Genomic DNA, 25,304 nt, shown 5'->3' on the forward strand with positions numbered 1-25,304 from the left:
ATCTTTAAGGTCGTCAAGTCCAATCATAAACCCAGCACTGCCAACTCCACCACTAAACCATGTCTCTAAGCATCACATACACATGTCTTTTAAGTACCTTCAGGGATGGTCGCTCAACCACTTCCCTGGGCAGGTTGTTCCATTACTTGACAACCCTTTCAGTAAAGAAATTTTTCCTAAGCTCCAATCTAAACCTCCCCTGTTGCAACTTGAGGCCGTTTTCTTTTGTCCTGTCACTTGTTACCTGGGTGTGGAAATTGACCCCCACCTCACCACAGCTTCCTTTCAGGTAGTGGTAGAGAGCAATAAGGTCTCCCTGAGGCTCCTTTTTTTCCAGGCTCAACACCCCCAGCTCCCTAATTGGCTGCTCATAGGACTTACTCTCTAGATTCTTCACCAGCTCCTTGCCCTTCTCTGGACACACTCCAGCACCTCAATGTCTTTCTTTTAGTTAACTTCTCTAGGTATCCTTGTACCATTTCACTTTCTTCACTTGCGTTTGCTAAAACTCACAGGTCAATAAAAGGTGGATGCATTTGAGATTCACTTCTGCCCCAGAGGCAGTGCACTCAGCAGTAAGGAGGCCCAGAGACACTTAGGGATCCAGGGAATACAGAAGGGCCGTGATCAGTTCAACATCACCCAACCTGTACAGAATAGATGCAGAGATTCACATCAGTGGCAGCTCTACACTGGCTCACACCAACATCCCTGGGCATGGACTTGCCAGCAGTTCACATTCTGTGCAAGAATCAGGCTCCAGTAACGAGAGGCTCCTTGCACTTGTGACCTCCAGTGTACTTGTGTACTCTAGATCCTCATTTGATATACCTGCTAAGCAATTCTGGGGATCTGTAAACCTTCACTGGAATTCTGCTGTTTGTAACATAATGTCCTAAAATCACCAGGCTAGTTTTCAGTCCCTGTACCAATGTGTATATTCAAACTGTGCCATGTGAGACCCGACTGAGCTAAGCTGATAGGACACTCCCTCTCCCATTAAGTACCATATTCTTTATTTCTGCTAAACACAAATCTAAAGTAGTACTCTCCTTCCTCTGTGTTACACAATTCTTTCCTAGGATTTATGCAGATAACCCTCTAAAAAGGAAAGCACGGGGGGTACAGGTGACTGAAAAGCAGGGCTTTTTGATTCACAGGTTTGTTCTTTTTTTTTTTTCCCCCCGAATTTTACATTGGTCTAAATCAGGTCACAACCAATGATTTGTGAATTCCAAAAGTTATGTCAGTTCCAGGACTGCTCAATGAACCTGGCAGTCTTACAGTTTGTCCAAGGATGGAAACCTGCAACATCTAACATCCCTTTCCTGGGACATGCACCTGTGAAAGGCAATTGCCCTTAGCAAAGATTCATGATATCTCAGATGTTGTGAACAAAACAACTGTGGCTTAACAGAACACTATCTCCTGACAGAACCTTGCTACCTGGAATGCCCTGGACCCCACTGACATGGACTGCAATCACAGCAGCAGGTTTGAGGAGTAGTAAATCAAAAGGTTGAAAGCATATTATAGTGTAATTGTTCTTGTTGATTAATTTGTGCCTAAAGCAGAAGAACCCTTCCTTGTTGAAAATACTGCCCATGGAAAGCTGTAGTGGACAAGAATATGAAACACAGAACATTCAAGTCCATTTAAAAACCAGCCAGTCCCAGCCAAAGGCAGTGGTTGTGATTCTGCACTGTTGTAAACTGGTGCATGCAATTCGTATCAGGCTCTGGATTTCTCCACTGGTTAGAAGTGATTTGTCTTTCACATTCCTCTCCATTTGTCCTGCCTCAGAGTTTACATTTAAAAATAAACCCACAAATGACTAAAGTAGTAATTTGTCATGTGGGGTTATGGTTTGGTATTCCCTGCTTTTTTTCCCACAAAGGACAAAATTGCTACAGCTGATATTGACTGTTAGATTGAAAATTTTTGTGCTATCTAAGAGGAATAAAAGCCAAATACCAATTAAGTCACTTTGGAAGCACACAAATGTGTCTATGCTTCTGTGCTGATGAAGCTGACCAGACAGTTCTGCAGATTTGTCTCTCTGTGCCATAGCCTTGCTGCTGCACAGCAGTGAGTTGAAGTGGCAAAACCTATACTGTTGACCAACAGACCAAATACTTGTTACACCACTATGTTGAAGATTTACAGTCTAAGAAAACTAGGCCATAATAAATTAATGTCTTTCTGTAGTTAGGTAGGAGGAGAGGTTTGAATCCTGAAAATATCAGAATACTAGAGGGACATAAATGTAGTGATCTCAGAGAAAAATCTCACTAATGGTCTCTACTGCCAAGCAGAAAATACTTGCAGAGAAAACATTGGATTAAGGTGCAGGGTGAAAAAATTATATATTCTTAAATAAAGAGATTATTTCTCAGACTAATCTGAGCACTGATTCTATCCAGACTATGAATAAACAGTTACAGAAAAAAGGCCTTTCTTAAACTGCATATACACAAAATAAAAGGGAAACCTTACATTTTAAACACTTCTTTAGAGATTTTGAAAATACAAAATATGGGAAATTACAGTTAATCAAAAACTACTTCAGTTCTAGAATCACAGCCACTCACAGCAGAAATGCATCTCACTGGTGATCTTATTGCTGTAGACACAGGATGGGCTTCTGCTCATCAGCTTTTAACTGCCAGGGTAGGAATGTTGTGCAAAGTGTCCTTCTAGGCTGTCTTTACAGGAATGGCCAGCACCTCTAGTGTCCATTTCTTCACATCTATTAATGTCTTCTAACATATAGTCATCTAATATCTATTAATATGTGGAAAGATTCCTCAGGGACATCTCTTTCTTCATTTACAGTAGAGGGAATCAAGTCTCAGCTGAGGGCAGATGCTTGCCTGTTAAATTGTTACAACTGAGTGTAGCAGTTGCTATCCATGACATCTTTCATCCCTTGAAAGGATGAAATGTGGAATGGAACTGTACTAGGCCGTTTGCAGAGGTAAGGGCTGTGTCTACATTAGTATTTTAACTCACACTGGGACTGTATTTCTCCTTCAAATCAGCCCCGTTTACTATGTCACATTTCACATTATAGAGCAGTCTTAGAGTGTACAAAGTGGGTATTCTTCTGATGAAGTTATGTGAAAGATACACTCCTAGAGAGCCTCTAAGCCACAATTTGCAGCTAGTCCAAAATAGCCCTCCCCAACATGTGTACAGTGCATGTCAGGGCCTCAGCACCAACTGTTTTGCTCTGCAGAACCACTCCTATTAGGCTGCACTGCTTGCCAACACATACAAACACACCTGATTCGAATCAACTCCATGTTTCAAATTTGCCTCTTAAAAATACAAAGTAAGTATGATGGAGATTTTATGTAATCATGAAGGAGAGAATAGTAAAACTGTACACCATGGAACAGAGGTTGTAGTCATGCTTTTCAGGTTGCAGCTGAGTAAAATGAAGGGGCTGTTAATCCCAAATTCTCTCAGGCTTTTTTTACTGCTCCTATACCAAAGGTTGCCATTCCCTCATTTTGCATAACTTTAAAGGGTATTTGTTCTTTTGACATGTTTTTTTCATAATAGGTCAGGTTGATTTAAACACTGTAATAGCGAGGCCTGAATTGTGTTGCCACCCATCAACATAAAAATCCTTTAGTAAACAATCTCACCCCTCAAAACCATGTAAGATTAGCTTAAAAGTACATAAGACCTTTAAAAACTACATTTTTATTTACCTGCTGTATTTTGTGCCTTGTGATTCATGCTGGCAGGTTTCTGGACAACAGTGGTCCTGAGAAAATACCCATTTTTCCAAATTAAAGCTGAGATTTTCAAGTAATCACTGGCTTGAGCAGCCAAAATTTAAGCAAGTCATCCAGTTTAGTGTGACTTTACAGGCAAATTTCAAACATCACAAAACAGAAAACTTTTGCTATTCTCCTGAACTGAGTGTCCCTGTGTCCCAGTCCTTTTAAGCCTGTCATCTGGGGAATTTCTTGGGTGGGTAATGCAAATATGTGAAAGAGAAGAAAGTCTGTGCAGTGTGGTCTGTTGGAATACTGGTATTCCAGGCCACTTTATGAGACTGGGCTGAGACTGTTAAGTCTCTGAAGCGAAAGCCTAAGGCAGTTCTTGTTGCAAGCTGGAACTTTTTTTGGAGTGTTTTGGCTAATCATGGCAAGAGTCTTACTACTCTTGATTTTCTAATAAGTATTATAAAATATTATAGACTGGCTGGTTGTTTAGTTTTTTTGTATTTAAAAAGACAATATGGTTTTAATCATTATTAAAAAATTAAATAAAAGATACTGGGAATTACTTCTGATTTTCATCAGTTGTGCTCATGTTGCATTTTTAAACATTTCAGCAAAACTGATATTATAATAGGAATGGTGTTTGTACAGAGACTCTTAAATTTCTGTTAAACAACTGTTCTGTGTCTTGAATGACAAGAAATTTTATCTAGCACATGCCAAAGGCATGCTGAAGTTCTGATTCATCTTCTGGAATTCAGTTTTCTTAGAGGTACAATATAGACAATAATTTTATTAAGTCAGCTGTTTTAATATTCAATGCAATAAAGAGATTATTCTTCTAGAACCCTCAGCACAACTGTTTCTGCATTGTAAAGCCAAACAAGACTGATTACTGCCAGAATTAATGAGCCTCTATACCCATATGCCATATACACTGTAATTCATCTGCAATTTAATCACTAACTAAAGATTTAGAATTGAGACAGAACTCAATTAAGTGACTCCTTGCAGGCTTGTGTTCCTGTGTCTAACCCATACAAAGAAACCTGGATGACAAGAAGCTTCCACAAACACACATTTTGTGCAGCCATTGCAGAACAGGACGAGTGCAGAGTGGAGGGAAGGCAGACTGTGCTTCTCTGCCAGGACCTCTCACATGGGACAGAACTGAGCAAAGCCTCAAGCCCACATTGCAGTGCCAAGGGAATGATTACTTTGAGCAACTTTCCTTAGCAATATATACGTCACCTTTAAAACTTGCACAGGTTCTGTGAAATTAAATAAATCCACCACATTTTTATAAACATTTCTTATAAATATTTGTTCATTGGATAGATAAAGTCCTGTGTTCTGAGGGACAGAAATAATCTTTGTACCACTGACAGAAGATCCTCAGAGAAGTGGCTGAGAGCTTTTCTAGGAGGAATAGGAGGAGGTGTGGGTCACTGTGGGTCATTCAGAAAAATGTTTGACCCTAATTTTTCCTTCTTATCTATATATATCAAAGTATTCTGCAAAATAAAACAGCTATGTTAACATCATTTCATATGGAGGAAATCGAAGCACAGAAAGCTAATGCAGCTTTCCTGGAACCTGATGACAATTTGGTGGGAGAGCTGCAAAGAGAACCCCCATTTAAGGACTCCCACTTCTGTGCCCTATCCACAGAAATGTGCTGCCTCCCAGTGCTGTCTAGATATACCAGGCATCCATGGAGCTGTATTTTTAGCCCTGATATTCTCTTTGGCTGGAACTGGGCCATGAAGATTCACAGTAAGCTAAGGACTGTAAATATCCCTCAGACTATGGGAGGAAAACTGGCATAATATCAAAGCAGAACAAGCACTTTTTAAAATTTCAGTTTTGTTAACTACTGTCATACTTGAAAGATTTCCCTGAAAAATAAGAAAGAACCAACCAGCTGCAGCGTGTTGTAAACAAGCAAAAATTAGAAAGGAGAATTTCTGCAGACTTTGTCATGTTATGGCAACAAAATCATATTTTAGGAACCACAAATCATGGAGGTTTCAGGGCTTTTTCAGGCTTAATGACTTACGCTGGTCATTAAGTCATCAACAAAAAATCTTTTCATTTCCCAGTAATACTGTAAATATTTGTTTTCTCCCAACCCATTTTGTTGTAGGGCAAGATCACATATCCCCATGTATTTCAGATGTATAGGCCTTTCTCAAAATTACACTACCACTAAAATGTTGAGGCTCCAGAGGTGGATCAAAGTTCTTTTCAAAATGCAGAATCTCTTTTTGACATGTTTTTGAAGTGTCTTTTGACCTGTGTTGATCCATAGCAAACATGCTTATTCTAAGGTGACATAAAATTCTGTAATGCTGAGGTCTTCTGGAAGGGTGAAAAGAAAGACTTTAAAATGAAAGAGATCAAGCAGGACATATGTGACCATCATCTTGTGTGTGTCATGGCAGCATTAGCCCTCAAGATCATGAGAACTAGTTGTCTCCAGCAAGCACATGACAAATGCTTCACCTGGAAAAGGTGAGAAAAAACGCAGAGTTCTCCTACTTGATCCTCAGTGATTTCCAAGTGAAGTGCCAGGGAGAATCAGAATGTTGCACTGTCTTTGGTGGGACATTGTATGGGTTCTGTGAGCATACTTTTGCAATATTACAGGGTTGCAAGGTACCGCAGTTGTTTTGCTTGTAAGATGATGACTCCATGTCCCTCAATCTGCTGTTTTCTAAGTGGAAGAATTTTTCCCAGTGAATCAGTGGTCTAAATTAGGTTTTCTGAGACACTAGGCCAGTGTGATTTGCATTCACTTTGCACAGGAAAGAGCTTGGATAGATTCTGAATTCATTTTGCTTTTCTCTTCACTTCAGACACTATTCCTTTCACTCAGCAGTCATTCCCATGGATACCATTTGTTTCTGATTAGCCCAGAAGAACTTCCCCAAACCATGGCTTGCAGGCAGTATATTTCCCATGAAATCCTCCTGCATTATTTGCAGCCAAAACATTAAAATGTACCAATAAGGGAAGGTAAAATTGATATTGCCTTCAGTGTATTACTTTCTCAGTCTTGTTGCCAGATGATAACAAGCCAGTAACAATAGTTTCTTAAGAAGAACTTGGTTAATAACATGAAAAACTCAAGCATCTGAAGAAGTTCAGGGATATCAGATGAAAATCACAAGCATTCTGCTAACTCTGAGCTATGGGGTTGATACGGTTCTTAATCTGGGCAGCGTGTGAAAATGCTGCCAGTGCTGAGAACAATTTTTGCTACAACACATTATTAGTATTTAATGTCTGTGCATTTTATCACTGCAACCATAGGAGGGTAATTAAATTGGTACTGTAATGTAGAAATTTATGATGACCTTTCTTTCTGGATGTTAAGTCAGTAGGCAAGGAGGACAATATTAAACCATATGGTGCTTTTGGACCATCCAGTGTTAACAGCAGTCTCTCCTCTCCCTCTCCCTCTCCCTCTCCCTCTCCCTCTCCCTCTCCCTCTCCCTCTCCCTCTCCCTCTCCCTCTCCCTCTCCCTCTCCCTTTCCCTCTCCCTCTCCCTCTCCATCTCCCTCTCCCTCCCCTCCCCTCTCATTTCGCTTTTTTTCCAGAGTGAGGTGGCAATGCTTCTCAAGCCCATATCAGAGAAGATTCAGGAAATCCAGAACTTCAGAGAAAGGAACAGAGGAAGTAAAATGTTCAACCACCTCTCAGCCGTCAGTGAGAGCATCCCTGCCCTTGGGTGGATAGCAGTGGTGAGTGGCACATGGAATGGCTGGGAGGGCTGTAATTAGGTTTCTGGATGGTGCAGGCCAGGATAGTTCCAAATCTTGCGGTACTACACCCAATAAGGTAATAAACCTAGTATGTCAGGGGAGGTGTCTGACTAATGTTTTACTTCCTTTCTCCTTCTGTTGTTTCCTGCTACCATGGGGTGATGGTCCTAGTCTCCTAAACCAGGCCCTTATGTCAAGGAGATGAATGATGCTGCTACCTTTTATACTAACAGGGTATTAAAGGACTACAAGAACAGGTATGTTGCCAAGCTCCAGTATCCACTGGCCAGAGAACAGAGCATTAACCATACCAATAGGGTTCACAGTGCTATCATGGAAAGTGTTTTGTAAATTAAAAATAAAACCTTCTTGCAGTAGTATGGTTTCCCCTCCTCACCTCTGACCTGCAGCATGCTGCAGTGAGAATGGCAGCAGCATTAGCAGTGCTGGTTTTCACTCCATGCACATTTTAAGATTATCTTCAATTTTTCTGGCATTCCAGCATCATGAGCTTATATGCAAATGCCTATTTACATAGCAATGTGTGGCTAGCTGGCTGCTGTGCATCCTCCTCTCCTTCGTGCTCTCATACTGTTGCTCTTCTTGCTCTTGGCTTCAAAATGTGTATTTAGGTGGTAGATATATACAGCTTCAAATTCCATGGCTCCTAATTTGATTTTTCTCTGTACCACTGCACTGTTCTTAAAGAGCGCAAGGAATTCACAATAAAAGTTCCCTGAATTATATCTGTGAACTGATGGAGAAAGAGAAAAACATACAGCTCCTTCCTATGCCCTCTTTGAAAAGTCATGTATAAATCCTGTTGATTTGGTGCTTTTGAAGGCCAGATTTTGGCTCTTGGTTTTTATATCCCAGTGAAGAACAGCATTTGTTATTGAATTTTTCCTCTTTAGTGAGGAAAGCTTTAAATATTAAAACCTTTGGCATGTATTTATATTTCTTGTACATGTATAAATACATATTATATGCTATATATAGTATATTATTTTATATATATTCTATATTATTCCTAAAAGCCTTAGTTTACCTACTGAAGGTAGTAGCTGATGCTGGGGTAACGGATAATTTTTACAACATAGCATCATCATAGTATTTATACTGGAGAAAAAAATGTCTCATGTAATGGTTAAGCAGAGTACATTATTTAGGTATTTAATTCTTCCTTTAATGAGGAATTCTTTTCTTATTTTTCACTGAATCAGACCACAATGTCTTCCAAAGTATGGAAGGCTCTCCCTTGACTTCAGTAGGCATTGGATTAAACCTGTTGACCCACGTCTTCTGCATTATTAAGGATCAAATTCCAAAGGAAATAAACAGAAGGTAGACACAGCAATCCTTGTAAGCATCCAGTCCATAGCCATCACTATTCACTAATAATTTATTATAACTGAGGACTTCATCTTACAAGCAGTGTCTCTCTACATATTTCCTGGTTTCATTTATAGTCCCATTGGAGGACTAACAATAACAATTCTAAAGCCAACTTGTGACTTGTACTTTAAAAATTCTTGATATATAAATATTTTAGTCTGATGACTGTAACATGATTCAGTATTGCCCTGACCACATTTGAACATGGCAGCCAGAATATCTTACAGAACCCACGGATATTTAATTTTCTAAAATTCAGCACCCTGAAACTGAGTCTGGGTACCTGCTGCACAGCTCAATATGCCTTTAGTGCTTCTTCAGATGACTTTGAGCCTGAGCAGAATGGTGCCACACACTTCTAGCAGGAAGCACGCTCTGCTAGAGGCATCCTTTGCCCTTGTTTGTCCTCTGGAAGGATCTAGAAGCTTTCTAGTGTAGTAGGCTTCAGTCTTTGCAGCACAGGTGCAGGACTGGTGGGCTGCCTGCTAACTGATTTGTCCATGGCTTTAAGGCAGACATTGGGCTTTACCTGCTTTAAGCAAGAGCAGCAGTGCTTTCTGTTTTTAAGTACATTCACACATAAACATTGTCTCTGTTTTTACAGTGACACACGCCACGTTGATTGGGTGAAGTCATATCTGAACATCTGGTCTGAGCTTCAAGCTTATATCAAAGAGCATCACACCACAGGTCTCACCTGGAGTAAAACTGTAAGTACTCTTTCTTTCTTCAGGAAGAACCATAAAATGCCAGTAACCAGATTGTCTTTTAATGTGGGTCATTAGCTTAGAAAAAAAAAAATACCTAGGCCAGGAGCAGAAGTCATGGTCCATGGATTTCCCAACCAAGCCAATAAAAGTTTGAAATATAGGTGGAGATGTTCAGGCCACTGTGGTACAGGTTTGGAGGAAGAGGGAAGAATTATTTGGGATGACTATAGCCATAACCCTCGGCTGCAGATGGTGAGGAGAGGCAGACACAATTCTCCATGCCTGTAGAAGGTAGGAACAAGACAAAATGCAAAAAATTGAATGACGTGTCAGACTAAAGGAAAACTGAGGGAACATGGCATGGAAAGGAGAAGAATGGTGGGAAGAATCTGAACAAAGAGAGAGATTTAATAACAGGAAAGAGAAAGACAAGGGATTCATAACAATTTATTACTTCGTAGATGTCTAGCTTTATAAAGCTGTTATATTAGACATACAGGAATAACTTGTGAAATACAGAGAGAGAACAAATATAGCTGCACGCCTAATTATTTATGCTCCTTATATAAGCTGCTTCTGTTACATCTGAGATGCATAGAAAGATGATAGCAATGAATATTTTTCTCTAAGAGAGGTATTAACATGAACAATTAATTTTCTGTTGGGTATAAATGTAAGAGTGTATGTCCACTGTCTACACTGATGCAGTGTTCTGTATTATTTTAATAATGTGCTCATGTTTATTATTGGATTAGGAGAACTGCGGAAAAATACTAAAAATGTAACCAGCCTGCTCTTTACTGGTATCATCTCCTAAACCTACCATATACTTGCACATGCAGTCTTTCACACCAAATTTATAATTTCTTCTGTGTACACAAATATCATTATTTTTAATTGAATGACTATTCAGAGGACTAAGACAGGCCACCATTTAGTTCTCAAAACAAAAACTTTTAAGAACTTGGGAACACAGGGAAGTGGCAGAGAACTTTCAGATTAATGGCGTTCCAATCCAAACCATTTTGTGATTCTGTGAAATGTAGTTTAACATGGAATAAGAGCTGGAACACCTTTCCTGTGAAGACAGGCTAAGAGCATTGGGATTTTTTCAGCCTGGAGAAGAGCGGGCTCGATAGAGACCTTTTTGCGACCTTTCAGTATATACAGTGGGCTTGTGAGAAAGACTGAGAAAGACATGACTAAGGCTTGTAGTGACAGGAGAGGGGGAAATAGTTTTAAATTGAAAGACTGAATATAAGGAAGAAATTCTTTACTATGAGGGTGATGAGACACGGGCACAGGTTGCCCAGAGAAGCTGTAGGTGCCCCATCCCTGGAAGTGTTCAAGGCCAGGTTGAGTGGGACTCCCATCAATGTGGTCTATGAAAGTTGTCCCTTCCCATGGCAGGGGGTTGGAAGGTCCCTTCCAATACAAACCTTTCTGTGATTCCATGGTATGTGGAAAAGTTGCTTTGTCTCTCCGTCTATGGAAGTTATAACCATGTAAGAGAATGTATGTTACTTGTGTTCAGCAACAACTTTCTCTTCATACCCTTCATGAGACATTTTACCAGGCCTTTCAGTCCTCAAGTACTCAAGTGCAAGCTCAAACACGGCCATGATCAAAGAGAGCCATGATCTGCACGTAGTTCTTAGTCTGAAGCAGTGCAAAAATGTTTGAATGTGATCAATTAGAAGACTGTGATTATTTGCTACTTTGTAGGTTTCTATAGTAAAAATTTTAAACAATAAATATGATTCCTTTATGTAGTACAAAATTTCACACTTGCCGCATCCTATTCTGTTATGATCAGTGAATGTAAGATGAGCTAATGATTTCAAAATTATTATTACATAACGAAAAGGAATTGTAGTACTGCATTAGCTAATTAGCCTGAGAATCTGGGACAAAATTTGTTCTGTTAATACAGAAAAAGAAAAATCTTCACTTTTAATAGAACTTCACAAGTATGGAAATGGTGTTATAAGGTAAAGGTTTGTTACAGCCATTTGATCAAACAGGAAGAGCTGTCAGTGCTGGTGAGTACTGGTGATCTTACTCAGAAGTGTAGCTGTAGCAGATTACGTTTGACTGGTCCTAAAACCAGTAACTCAGCCATCATGTCTTTATATTTCTTTGTCTTCAGCTGTCCAAGAAATTGCTAAAATCTAGGTGTGACCTGTTTATTCATATTAAGCGTAGTTTCCTGCCAACAGTGCTCATTCCATAATGAGTGATGAGTCCATCATTGCATCTGAAGTACTGATTTCATTTCACTTTGGATGTCACTCATATCTGGAAGTTGTCTTGGAAGTATGGCTCATTTAAATTATCCTTTATGTGATATCAGTCTGAGAGATTATATTGTAAACTCATTTTTATGGATGTATATATTTTTTTAAGTTTTACTAAATGTGAGTGTAAGAAAATTAGAATCCAGTAAGTTAGCAGGTTGTTTAAATAGCTTAAATGTAATTTAAATATTTCTATGAAGCTTGGTAACAAATACATTCCAGAAAGCAATGAGTTGCTCAAGTGATAATTTCATTTTTGTTATACATTTTAAAGTGAGAATAAAACTCACAGATTCACGTTGTGTGAAGTTAAGCATAAAGGTCTGCAGAATCAGGGTCTAGACAGAAATAGGATATATATAAAAGCTGTAGATGTATTGCAGACACAGTTGTTAATCCTTGCGCACAGCAGCTTCCACTTAGATGCATAAAAGGAAAAAAGGAAAAAGCAGTAGTTTGGCAAGGCGTTAACAAAGTGGAACATTTATGAAAGGTAGACATTGGTGTAGGAATGGTATTTTATTATAGAGGGAGAGAGAAAGAGAGAAATGTCTTGGGGCGTGTAAGTAGATTTAAAAGTGTATTATACCGATAATTTACCCTTCATATCTGCACAAGTCAACAAAGCAATGCATGAAGTTTCTATAAAAAGCTCTTAAGTAGCACATTTGGATATTTCTAACGAGAGTGAAGAGTCAGGAAGAATATTAACTACTGCTTCTCTCCCAACTGTATGCTCATAGCTTGAACTCCAACAAAACCCCAGGAGCATCAGCCTAGATCAGAGGGTTTCCTATGCCTGGGTTTCCAAAAAGAAGGGGACAGGTTTTTTTGTTGGCACTTGGCCCCCTAAGGTACTGGTGCTGTATACTGTGGTGTGCACATTTATGGACATGCAATATCCCAAAGCTGTGCCATTTCCAGCCCCCTGTACCCTTCCATCAAGCTGCACAGGGCAGCTGCAGCCAGCCTTGGAACAGATCACTGGTGCATACAGCAAAGTGTTCCTGACTCTGGCAGCAAGCATACAGGCAGACACTTCAGATCAAAGAGAAAGGAATGCTGTAATAAATTAGAAGACAGACACAGAAACAGGTGAAAAAGGTTCAAATAATGTCCAAGCAGTCATTTCTGACAATACCAGTTATCTTTATCTGCTTTTTAAAAAGTTTGTGATAAAAACTGTTTATGGATGTTTATGGATTTTTGGATCTAACACAGTTCTCTCTTACTCACTTTGGTTCTGCCAAGATGTGTGACAATATTTTACTTCATAAGGGCACCCTATTGAAATGTGCGGGACTGTGTGAGGAGAAAGCCAAGGAAATAGTGAAGAATATTGTGTATTTAAGAATACACTTAGAAAGAAATAGTGTAGTTAAGGACCTTTAGATTTTGTGCATCTGAACCCATTTTGTTACTCATGTGGAGTGGTGCTACAAAACTAGACTGGACTATGTAAATGGGCATTTCAAGGCATGATGAATATGGTTAGGATATTTGTTGTACTGTGCTCAGAGAAGAAAAGTACGTATTTAAAATATGTATGTTTGTGAGCAGGATTGTCCCCGAGAGTAAAAAGTTCCATGTATTTTCACCATGATCTGATACAGTCATTTTCATTGATTGACTGCTCATATGTCAGAGAAAATATGCTTGTCAGTGCAAGTCAGATGGACCTACAGTATTTCCTTAAAAGTGTAATTTTGTAGTTCATTATCTTAAATGCAAAGTATCATTCTGCCTCCTACGCCCTGCGGTGAGTGGCCGTTCACTGTACTCAAAGCATCTCAATTTAGCCATCTTGACAATGGGAACAATGGCAATTACCAGCCTAATGGAGTTTTTTTTTAATTTGCTACCAGAGATGACACTCAGATGTCAGTGATTCTTAGGAAAAAGCTGTTGTTACAATGAAATATTTTAATGCCCAGGGTAGCATTTAACCTATGCAGTAATTGTCATTTTTGCTTGCTCAGTTTTCTGTCTTTAACAAACAATCCATGGCTCTAATAGTGACCTGTCTTTTTTCAGTTCTTTCTGATAAAGAGCAAGTGCCTTCTTTTCCTTTTTTTTTCTCAAAGAAGGGATTCTAGTGAAGCATGCCTCTTCCTACCCTCCACTTTTTTTGGTGATGCAAATAAATGAACAGCTGTAATACATGCTCACAAGAATGCCTAATAAAAAGTTTGTTTGCTACAAGGCCTGCATGAGTAATTGGGGGAAGTGAAACTTCTGCTCCTGTTTCTGCAGGTTAACCTTGCAGCAAGAAAACAACCAGTAATAATGAAAGTGCTGTAGTTTTCCATATATCAAATAAGTGTTAAGACACAAATCTTGCTCAGGAATAATTGTCTTGAATGTTTCAGTTGTAGGTGGATCCATACTTAACTTTTTGTTCTTTGCGTACAATTGTAATTTAGGACAGATTTTACCAGCAGGTTGATTTACAAACAGGAAATATTTACAAACTAGCACTGAATTTCATTACAGTATTTAGTTTCTAATACAGAACTTCACTCAAGTGATGAGTGAAATCCTCCCTCCCCCCCCCCCACTTTACAAATCAAAGCAACTTAGGATGAAGTCTGTACATCTTTAAAAGTAGTTGAAGTTTATTTAAATCCTGTTTCCATTGAAGCCAGTATCTTCAAGTCTCTTTTTTTCCCCCTGAAATAGCATTTTAGAAAACATTCATTACTCCTTCAATAGTACTCTAAAAACATTCTTTAGAAGCTGAAATTCTCCACAATCTCCACATCGAGAAGTACCATCGTAATTCCTACATTAGCCTAATTGAGTGCAATTACACTAGTCTCAGTGCAAACTTTGGGCATTTTATTCTAGTCTAAAATAAACTCCAGACATTTTGGCCCTGCCTCTCTCCTGTTCTATCAAAGCACTTTCCTGTAATATATCGTCTCTGTACATATTGATGTGAACAAGCTGCAAAGACCAACTTCTGCAGGCAAAAGCCTCCTATTATCTGTCCAGTATCTCTTCTATGCTGTGTTTAGTTTGACCTACTTATCAAGCAGCCATCGTCTGAGCCACTTCACTAAAGCTAAAGGTCAAAACTGTAGTGCCAAATTCCAGCCACAGCCACAACTGCAGTCCCAGAGGCCTTATTCAGATAGAAGCAAGGGCAGCATAGATATACCAATTAAAATGCCTGTATCTTGGATAAGATGTAGCCATTTCCACAGTGCTCAGTTTTTCTCTGATAGCCTTTTCTCTCTTTTTCCATATACCTTCCATTCCTTTCTCTACCCTTCCCCTTCCCTATTCCCTTATACTTTTTTGTTGGAAAAAATTGCATCCTTTAGTTGCAAGTGTTTCTCTCTCAGAGAGTAGACAATGTTCTGGTTTTTGGTAGGGGATCGATTAAAAAACTGGCCGTCCTGGCACCTCTACAATAGTTGCCTCCGTGGTGGAGACTGCCTCAATTACATCCCTGTCCCTTTGAAAGAAAGTATTTTTACTCTCTTATTCCAATAGTGGCTGAAAATATTTGTCTTTACTGTATATTGATAGTGTTCTCTTAATTTTGACCAAGCACCATTCAGACACATTAAGGGAAAACCTGGGCGAGGCATGCAGCCTAGTTCCAGTGGAAAAGGGAAAGGAAAAAGAAAATCGAAAGTAAGAGAGAGAAAAGGAAAGGTACATCTATTAAAATGTTACTATCTTCCTAAAGGGATTGGTCTTCTTTTTAACCGATTTTTTATATAAATAAAAGATGGTCCAATCTGCCTGGTAGAGCACATTGCTTGTTGGCAATTACATTATCATACAGTTCTCAAATGATTTAGAAGACCATGGCTGTGTAAAACATTTCTGGTTGGGTAACTCTGAAGATGTAACCATCATTTTTAAATCCTGAACAGGTGATGAACAGCAAAAGTATATCACAGGGGGCTGCAAAGCTTGAAAACTACAGATAAATAATTCTGCTGAGACTCAGTAACAAGAAAATAACCTGGCCTGGTTTTTGTTGTTTTGTGTTTTAACTAACAAAGATTACAGGCCCTGTAAGTCAGCTGTTTCATCCAGTAAATTGCAGCTCTCAGGGAAGCATAACCCCTTGCAGACAGGTGGCTTAAACAGGGTAGGTAATAGAACTGTTGTGCTAAGCTACTTTTACACAAAAACACCTTAACAAGAGCTCTGTGCCCCTGAGTCACAGTCCACCTGTTCCCAGAGGTTGATATGTGATATTCTGAGCTTCACAATTCTTGTCTTTGGCTGTGCATATGTATGGAAAGAACAATGCAGAATGCTGTAATCATTTTAGGTGTGAAACTAAGATTACTATAAAGGGGGAGAAAACAGGGATATCCTTCCCTTTTTTTTTTTTTTTTTTTTTTTTTTTTTTTTTTTTTTTTTTTTTTTTGGAGAAGAATGTATTCCCTATTAGGATTCCTGTTTGTCTGCTGCCATGAAAAGAAGGCTTTTCAATAAATTAAGGGAGGGATTTCATGATGTATCTCTAAGCCACCTGTTGCTTCAGCTGCAAATAGATACTTACCTCTTAATAGGAATGACTAATGAAATAGGTACTATATATCATACACATGCATGTATCATTTATTTATATGCATTATATAGATGTTCCTAATCTTCTGGTTCTGCATAAAATCAACCACTGCAGCTACAAGAAATGCATTGTTCAGATGCTCCACAGCAGGTTCCCAGCACAAGAACTTTGTTCCTCTCAATTTCCGTGCTGCACTGTGTCAGCTGAAAGCTGGATAAACACAGAGGAACGTCACGGGTGTTTGTACAGGGTCTGGCACATAAGCCCCTCATATCCCCAGAGACAGGAGCCTCTGACTAGGGCTCCTTGCTGCTGCAGTACTACAAATATAGTAACAGTGACATGGAAGGCTAACCTAGGGAGCTGTTCAGCAAGAATAGCTCAGGAAATAGAACATCTGTGATAAGGCATAAAAAGAAATTCTTACTGTCTCTCAGTAGCTGGGTTCAGACCTGAAGACACATCAAACTGCATATTGCCACCAAAAATTAGTGACAGTGTGGCATCCAGAGCGCTTGTGTTATATATGAACATCATTTTATTTCTCTAATAATAATATTGGCTTTGCCCTGTGCTCTGGGGGAAGGAAGCCTTTAGGAGAAATGTGCTTAACAAGGCCCAGCTTCTCAAAAGGAAAGAGCGTCACTCAGCTCTACTGTAATTTCCAGGGAATTACATGAGATTTGAGATCGAGGAGTTTCAACAAGGCAGCCATCTCAACATTTCTTTCTTCCAGTGAACCAGTTAGGTGACAAAAAGAAGTGTACCTCACTCTTCTGCAAGTTGTACAAGATGAAGGTAGAAATACAGTATGTTTTGAGGCTGTACCACAGTGCTGCAAACCCTTGCACAGTGACAACGCATTTACCAGACCGAGTGCTGTCAGCAGCATCAGGCACTGTCACTGGAGGAAGCTTCTCTGCTACAGTCAGTGGGAGACCCTTGGGCCTCTTTGCACATGGCTTGGGGCTATCCAGCAAGGACCAAACCCTGACCCATTCCTGTCACCCCATTTAGAGCAATGGTTGGAGGCTGAAGACAATTTTTTTTTCCTTAAGAGGAAATTTCAGGAATGTTTTATCCCCTACAGAGCTCTTAGTACATGGTCAAAGGGCCTGCATCTCCTGTTCCTGATAGGACCTTACTCAGAGAACTACATTTTCCTCCATTTCAAAAAGCTCCAGGAGCAAGGTTTAAAGCACGTCAAGTTCACTATGATGCAAAGCTAACAGGTTAAAAGTTATGGCTTACTTTTGTGTTACATTTTCACAAAGTAAGGACGACTCTATCTGTTCCCCTGATAATTCTTACTAGGGGCATATTTGTAAATGATGGAAAAATGACCACACCAACATGTTAATGGGAGCAGTCAGCTACCAGTATAACTTGACGTGGTGTCTGTAGACACCACAGCACTGAGAACAGCAGCTGTTGCTGAGGCAAACAGCTGAAATTAAAGAGGAAGAAAGGCAGCTTGCAAACAACTGCCTTTACTGGTCCAAATGGCTCCTAATACTCTTTGTGTAAAGACACAGTGTTGTTAACATCTGCGTGAAGTTAATCTGAAGAGTTGTTTGCAAATAGCAAAGCTGCTGAGCACCTGCTGCTTTAGGATAGATGAACTTTTGTGGGCTTGTAACATGCTATTTTATTCCCAGCAGCTCTCACAAACACCACCCTATACAGAACAGAAATGAATGGACTTTGTGAAGGGCACTTTTGTTGAAATTGGATAGGACTATACACAAGTATTACCAGATACCAGAACAGTTTAAGAGCCTGGTTCAGAAATACTCTAGAGCCTGAGGATTCAAGTGGTCTTAGAAGAGTAACTAAGGAAAGCAAAGTAATTGCCAGTGACTGAGGTTGGTAACTTGGAGGTTTATTTATGAATAGATGGCAAAATGTATTTTAAAAAAAGTTTCTGGAATGACTCCACTTGGCTGATTTTTAAGCTGCGCTGTACATCAGTGTGTTTGAGTGCAGCACAGGTCCCATCTTCCTGGCATGCAGGGAATGCAAGAACTGAAATGTGTTTTCTGCATTTCCGGTTCATTTTTGTGCTTTTTGCCCCCTTTTGAGAGTATCCCTGAGCCACTCTCCCACAAAGAATTTCACCTCACTTGAATGTTTGTTTGATTTCAGTTAGGTACATCAAAATGGCAAAGAAAACAAGACTGTAGCCAGAGTAAGACTGTATCCCTCTTCCCAGCAGGTCTGTGTGCCCTCTCATTAGTGAGACTTGTCTCTCTTTTCCATGCCATTTTATTTCAGTGGGGGATGGTCCTACTGGAGGAGTCCATGCTGTAAGATGGGAGATCTACAGTGGAGCAATTAAGCCCTGTACTTTAGTGACCTTTATTCCTGTGATTTGTCCTTCAATTTCGCCTGGCCTAATTTATTATTAAAATTGTTTGCAGTTTCCAGAATGGCCCTAGATGTTGAAAATAGCATGCTACAATATCAGTTAGCTTGTGTAGGTGTAACTCAGGTCTTAAACGAGACAAGATTTGCCATGCAGGAGAAAAGTTGACAACCAGGGTTCAGTCTGTATTTTATTTCTGTGACTGCACAAAATTAAGAGGAAAAGTGGGAAGGGTGACAGAACCTCAGATATCTTCACCTTGTGACAGCTTCTATGTTCTTAGATCTAAGTCAAAATCTTTTGTGCTCAGTGGAGATAACCACTGACTTTGGTGGAGGGACCAGGCTTGTAAAGAAAAGAAGAGGCATTGCATGAGTGCAATGAATACATTTTTTTCTTACTTTTGAAACCCACTTTAAAGGACTAGAATGTCTTCGCTCCTCAGGTCAAGAATTGAGATTTTTGAGTAGACTTGTTTTTTTCATCACTCCTGCTCTAGAAGGAAAAAAGCTCCTAGTTTCCCAGATCCTTTCCTGCATCTTCTCTTTCTTGAAAAGTAAGTATGACAACAACCTCCAGTCATACAAAACCATGTCCAAACTTAAGTGGTGTATTTAAAATCGTTCCTTTTATCTGTACTTTGACAAGATAGTTCTTTCAGAGTTCTGGGAGAGAGATTATCCACTTCCACAGATAAACCTCTCTTGAGTTTTACTTCCATCTCATTACATGGATATTCCCATACTTTAGTTGCCATTTGGGAAACTGCCTTTGATGCACTACTCAGCAGCGTTATTTGAGCCAGGATTGTCCTGCATGATCTGTTATGGCCTTGAGTTTGATACTTGAAGTGAAGAGATTGCCAGAGTGACCCACCCGCACTCTGTGCAGAATACACCGATAACTTCAGAACTTTTTTCTCTGATGCATCTTTGCAGCCTTTGCACAATTTAGATGGTGGCAATTCCAAATGGATGTGTGAGTCTTACACAAGTTTCTGGAAAATCACAGCACTGTATTGATAGGCAGGTGGAAGCAGTAGCTATTTTTGAGAAATCAGATGTCAGTGTGGAATTTGGCAAGTGGATTTTCATCTCAGACTAAAAGTTATTAGCCACTACCACTGCTGCTATTAATTGCCTTTCATAAAGCATACATAATTCATAACTGCATGTTCACACTGTGAATGGTGAGTGCCATTTCTGGGTATCTGAGTATTTTAAAAAGCCCTGCAAATGCAATGTTCATAATTCTGGATAACCAGGGCATAGTGGATTCAGTTGCTATGGTTGCAGGCAACAGAAAGGGAAGATCTGAATTGCACCTCAGGCAGCAATAACTGATTGTGCCACTAAATCCACTTACTTTTTTTTTTAATTACAATAATTCACAGTTCTGCTGACACTGCTGCAGGTAACTTCACTAGCATTAATACAGGCAGGGAATGGGCACTATAAATTGAGGGCCCAGTGTAGAAGTTGTCCCCAGCCTAAAACTCTAACCTGTGATGAGGAAGTATGTAAGCAGAAGCTCTGAGTTAAATGTATCCATGCAACAATGGAATGTCTCTAAAAGCAGTCGACGTCAGTTCCAGTATATCTTGACAATAAATGCTAATCAGTTCCAAAAGGAGAATCTTCTCATTTGTTTACATTTGATCAAAAATATATTATAGCTTTAATAGCTAAGAAGAGAGTTTATTCCCTTAAAAAGAGCTTGGATTTTTATTTTGTTTTTAAAGTATATCTGAAGAGTAAGTAAAAAAGGAGCATGTGGACCTCAGCTCTTTTCCTGTTATCAGTTTGGGATTACAGGCCAGAACAAGTTTTACTTTTAAAAAAATAGCTGTAGTTTTCACTCCCATGAGATGCATGAACCAGATCAATACTTTGCTGTTTCAGTTTAGTGGAAAGCAGAAGGAGTAGTACCATAAATGGTTAAAAATACCCTCAGAGGCCAGCTAAGCAGTATCTGTTTCCAGTATGGACTACCAGGGGTGCACTAACAGCCTGTATCTCTTAACAATGGTAGCCAGTTAGAGGAGCTGTGACTCCATAAGTTGCTGTAATTTTCCCATTTTGTCTGCCCACCTGTTAATATTTGCTGCTGCAATGCACAGTATCTCTGTAGCTAGCTGAACTCATCAGAACTAATCCAATTTTCTCAATAGTTCTTTTAAAAGTCCCTTCTGTGCTGCAGAGAGGTAGGATCAGAGTGACACTCAGTGGCAGGACAGTAAAAGTGATTCTCAGATTCTGTGTAACATCTATTTTTAGGATGTTAGGGCATTATTATAAAATTTTAATCAGATAGTTATTGGTATTTTCTGTCTGTTTGATAATATTCTATGTTAGCATCATAATTCAGACCAAAACATGTACTTTTGATTGTGCAAACTGCCAAGGCCCCCTTCACCCATAACTTGTGTGCTGTGATCTCATGCAACTGAAAAAAAAAGAGGAAAAAATAATCTGAGAAATTGAACTAAAAACTCAAAAATTGAATTTCAGAGTCAAGAGACTTAAATCACCATAGTTTTATATTCTGTGGTATTTGAATCTTTACAGATAACTTTAACAGTTCAAAGAATAGCATTTTACATCTTGCATACAATGTATCATGTTCCCTATGTATAACTGACAGTTCATTACCCTCTCGGTTATTTGTGTTGTATCAAAACATTTTCTTTATGTTTCTGAATGCACACCGAGATATGGTTAACTGAATTTGGTATCTATTAAAAAAAGGAGACGTTTTCCTTTTTATGAAAGTGAACACTGGCATAAATTATGGAATTGTTAAAGACTTTTAACATCAGTCCTGACAAGTTTTTGAGACAAATATTTTAGGTGGAGTAGTTCTGCAGTAGGGGTAGCAGTGTGGGCTGTCTGTCTTTCCAGCTGTGCTTGCTCAGGTGCAGGGAAGGATTCATAGGATTGCATTCAATTATGGAGCCAGAAATTCTCCTTAGCCTGTGGCTTTCTAGAGTCACCCGAACTCACAGCATTCAAGGATATTAACAAATAAGACCTGTTGTGATACAATGTTCCTTGAAACACTGTATGTAAAATCTTTTCCCTCTGTCTCAAACAGGGTCCTGTTGCATCCCCCTTGTCCATGCGATCTGTTCTAACCAGCAGCTCCTGCCTTTCCCCGCCGCCTCCGCCACCACCGCCCCCGGGACCGCCCCCCATCTTCGATACAGAAACCACAAAGGACGAAGGAACTGCATCTCGCTCAGCCCTCTTTGCACAGCTTAACCAGGGAGAGGCAATTACCAAAGGTCAGGAGAAAAGAAATCGAATTGTGATCCATGACTTGGAACTACATCAAGAGCTGTTACATGTATTAATGTAACTTTCACAGCATTTTAAAGCAGCTCAGATCCTTCTGAGGCTTGCAGTGGTCCCTTGGAGAAGGCTGCATACCAAAACCTCCTTTAGAAGCCACAGCACCCAAAGTTCAGCATACCTGACATTCACACCATTTATTTAGAGGTATCCTTTTAATTTTAAGGCAGCCAAGCTGGATATCTTCAGCCCCCAGTAGCTGGTGACCTCTTAAGTTGCAATTGCAATAAAGTTTTATTCCTCTTTCTGACTCACACTGAGTGTACAAACCTGTGTCAAAATGTGTTACATGTCAGTGAAAAGGTATGGCTCATAGAACAGTGTGGAGTCAATAATAAAGCTTTTTGTATTAATATTGGTCAGTTGTAATTTAAGTGTATGTCTGTGAATTTAAATACATATGATTGATATATTTACATTTAATGCTGTAGGGATATGTCAAATATTGTCTTAAATTAGAAAAAGAAACTCTATTTTATGGATGGAAAAACATTATACAACAAGCTCTCCGAGCTTGCTACAGACAGAGAGGGACCTAGAAGACGTGGTATTTTCTGTTGAAGGTACTAAGATAGCCCATCCACAGTAGAAGAGGTTTTATATGAGCTGCTAAAAGTATGTCAGAAGTTACACTTCAGGTCATTACCCAGGAAAACCTTGAGGAAATAAAAAAATGTAATTTCAGAGAATAAGATAACACAATTACAAAACAAACCTTTCATGCTTCAATATGAGTACTTTTAGGATTGGAAAATAGAGTCTCTTTCACAAGCATCCTTTTTTTTTTAGGGCTTCGGCATGTCTCTGATGACCAGAAGACTCACAAGAACCCCAGCCTACGTGCCCAAGGTCCATCTGTTCGTTCTCCAACAAAAAGCCATACTCCAAGTCCTACCTCTCCCAAGAATTCCCCGCAGCAGAACCATGCCCCTGTCTTGGAGCTAGAGGGAAAGAAGTGGAGAGTGGTGAGTTCCAGTCACACCTCTGAAGTGCACCTTGCGCATTGCAAACCAGGTGGAGCACTGAAACATCTTGCAAAACGCCGTCTGTCATTAACATGCAACAAAACAAAGTTGCAACTAAAATGGGCGGAGTCCTCCATTTCTCTGCATTGGTACAGTTCAACTTTTACTATTCTTCAGGATCTTAAGCTAATTCATTTGTCTCTGAGAATCACTTGCTAATTCATCTCACTGGAGAACATCAGAACCAGCATATAAAGTCCTTGCAAAATCAGACAATGCCCCAGAAACAAGTCCAGTAGAGAAGACCAATTAAAATCCTTTTTTGCAGGCCCATGAATGAGAGAGAACAGTCATCACAGACCACTTTCTCCAGTTACCCTAACCAGTGGAATTACACATTTATTTTTCATTGCCCATTCCATGCAAGCATGTCTTCCATGCTTGAAAGTAGAGGAGTGTTTTCCTTTTGCCCAGTCTACAGATGGAAAAAGGAGATTTGTTTAAAGTTTGGGTGTTAATTTATATAGGCATATACCAAAGAATCTATGAATGAAAATTTTTGTGACTGTGTTAGTTAAGAGAGCAGAAAGAATATGCAGTTTAGTCATGCAGAAGGTTATATACACAGTCAGTGTTTATTACAGTGGAGTCCAGTTTGCATAAGGTGCAGTCACCGTGTGCCTGTATTATGTTGCCTTATGGTTCTACTACTTGGAACTTTCCTTGTGGAGCCATAGCCTTTCCTGAACATCCATGGAGTGTAATTTTCCTTTCACACCTAATGGAAAGAAATTTCTTTGCCTATTACATCTTTATTGTATATGGTAATGCCTGTTCACAATATGCTGTATCAAACATTATATAACATTTGGGGAAGGAAAACCTGCTGTGTTCTTCAGGCTGAATCAGATGGGAGCCAAACAGCAGTTTTATGAATGCCTTTTTAAATTGTTGTGAGTGTAACATTTTCACTGCAAAATTAATGGATTTTATCACAGTCTGGGCTAACTTCTTCAGTTCTGCAGCTCTGAAAGATACAGTGTCATCTAAGGGTCAGTTAGGTGAGATATCTGATCAAGCAGATTAGGATTTTAAGCCACAGGAAGGATATTATCTGTTGTAACTGAAGATGCAATGACTCGGGGATAAATTGTACTAAACTCTGTCTGAATGTTAGCTAGTTAAAGACAACCAATTAAATAACTTTCTTTTGAAACAGGAATATCAAGAGGATAAGAATGACCTGGTCATTAACAACACTGAACTCAAGCAAGTGGCCTACATTTTTAAGTGTAACAAATCTACACTTCAGATAAAAGGAAAAATCAACTCAATTACTATCGGTGAGTGGGTAGCTCAGCTGGGCTTTAAGTGACAATCTTGAAAAAACTGACTTATGTGATTAATAATGCGTCTGAATCATTCCATTCACTTTAATGATTGATCACGTGAGTAAAGTCACTCAGCTATGCAGTGCAGGACTGGGAATTTGCATAGTTAATGTAGCAGGTGTGCATGTATTTGCTTTTGTCTTGCCTTTCTTATTTATGATTGCTTTTATTTTAGACAACTGTAAAAAGTTTGGCCTTGTGTTTGACAATGTTGTGGGAATCGTGGAAGTGATCAACTCCAGGGATATTCAGATTCAGGTAAATATCTAATTGAGAGACAAAGACAGACAGAGAACAAGGTGGGGGGGAGGGGGGAAGCCCAACATGTAGCTACAAGAGATTTTAAAAACTCACGAAGAACAACAAAAGTAAGAAATACCCAAATGGATCTTTATATGCACTAAAATTCTGCTGATGTTTTTAGAAGATGCCTGTGAAAACTATTTACTATCACTGAACAAACCTCCCATAGCCCAGTGCCTTCTGGTTCTGGTGAAGCTGAGAGATCTGTACACTGGCAGAACTTTTACTTGTGTCCCTGATCTGCTTGCTTTCATGCTAAACAGCTCCCAGCACTTGAAAGTTCAGTGGTGCTTACAGAACAAACTCTAGCAGTTAGCTAATTGATTTCCAAGTGCACAAGATTTTTTTCTTTTCTTATCATCTCAATGGAAATGTTCACATAAGACTGTCAAAAGGACAACTAAATGCTATGACGTAAAAGTGGGTGCTGGGATTTCAAAAAATCTCCCTGGCCAGTGATGTGACGCTTTATATAAGTAAGTAATG

The 25,304-nt window shown here is 39.4% G+C and overlaps 1 protein-coding gene across 2 annotated transcripts in view; it reads left to right on the top strand.

Annotated features, from left to right (window-relative positions):
* The window catches only part of CAP2 (cyclase associated actin cytoskeleton regulatory protein 2), a 68,335-nt gene that overhangs the window by 37,750 nt on the left and 5,281 nt on the right, over positions 1–25,304 (top strand). For both annotated transcript variants that reach the window (XM_069008063.1, XM_069008064.1), the window contains exons 5-11: positions 7,341–7,484; positions 7,677–7,762; positions 9,505–9,610; positions 21,903–22,092; positions 22,949–23,124; positions 24,344–24,467; positions 24,691–24,773. In XM_069008063.1, the coding sequence (XP_068864164.1) occupies positions 7,341–7,484; positions 7,677–7,762; positions 9,505–9,610; positions 21,903–22,092; positions 22,949–23,124; positions 24,344–24,467; positions 24,691–24,773 (909 nt within the window). The remainder of the gene's footprint in view (positions 1–7,340; positions 7,485–7,676; positions 7,763–9,504; positions 9,611–21,902; positions 22,093–22,948; positions 23,125–24,343; positions 24,468–24,690; positions 24,774–25,304) is intronic.

Source organism: Aphelocoma coerulescens, chromosome 2 (assembly GCF_041296385.1).
Source record: "Aphelocoma coerulescens isolate FSJ_1873_10779 chromosome 2, UR_Acoe_1.0, whole genome shotgun sequence".
Classification (NCBI taxonomy): domain Eukaryota; kingdom Metazoa; phylum Chordata; class Aves; order Passeriformes; family Corvidae; genus Aphelocoma; species Aphelocoma coerulescens.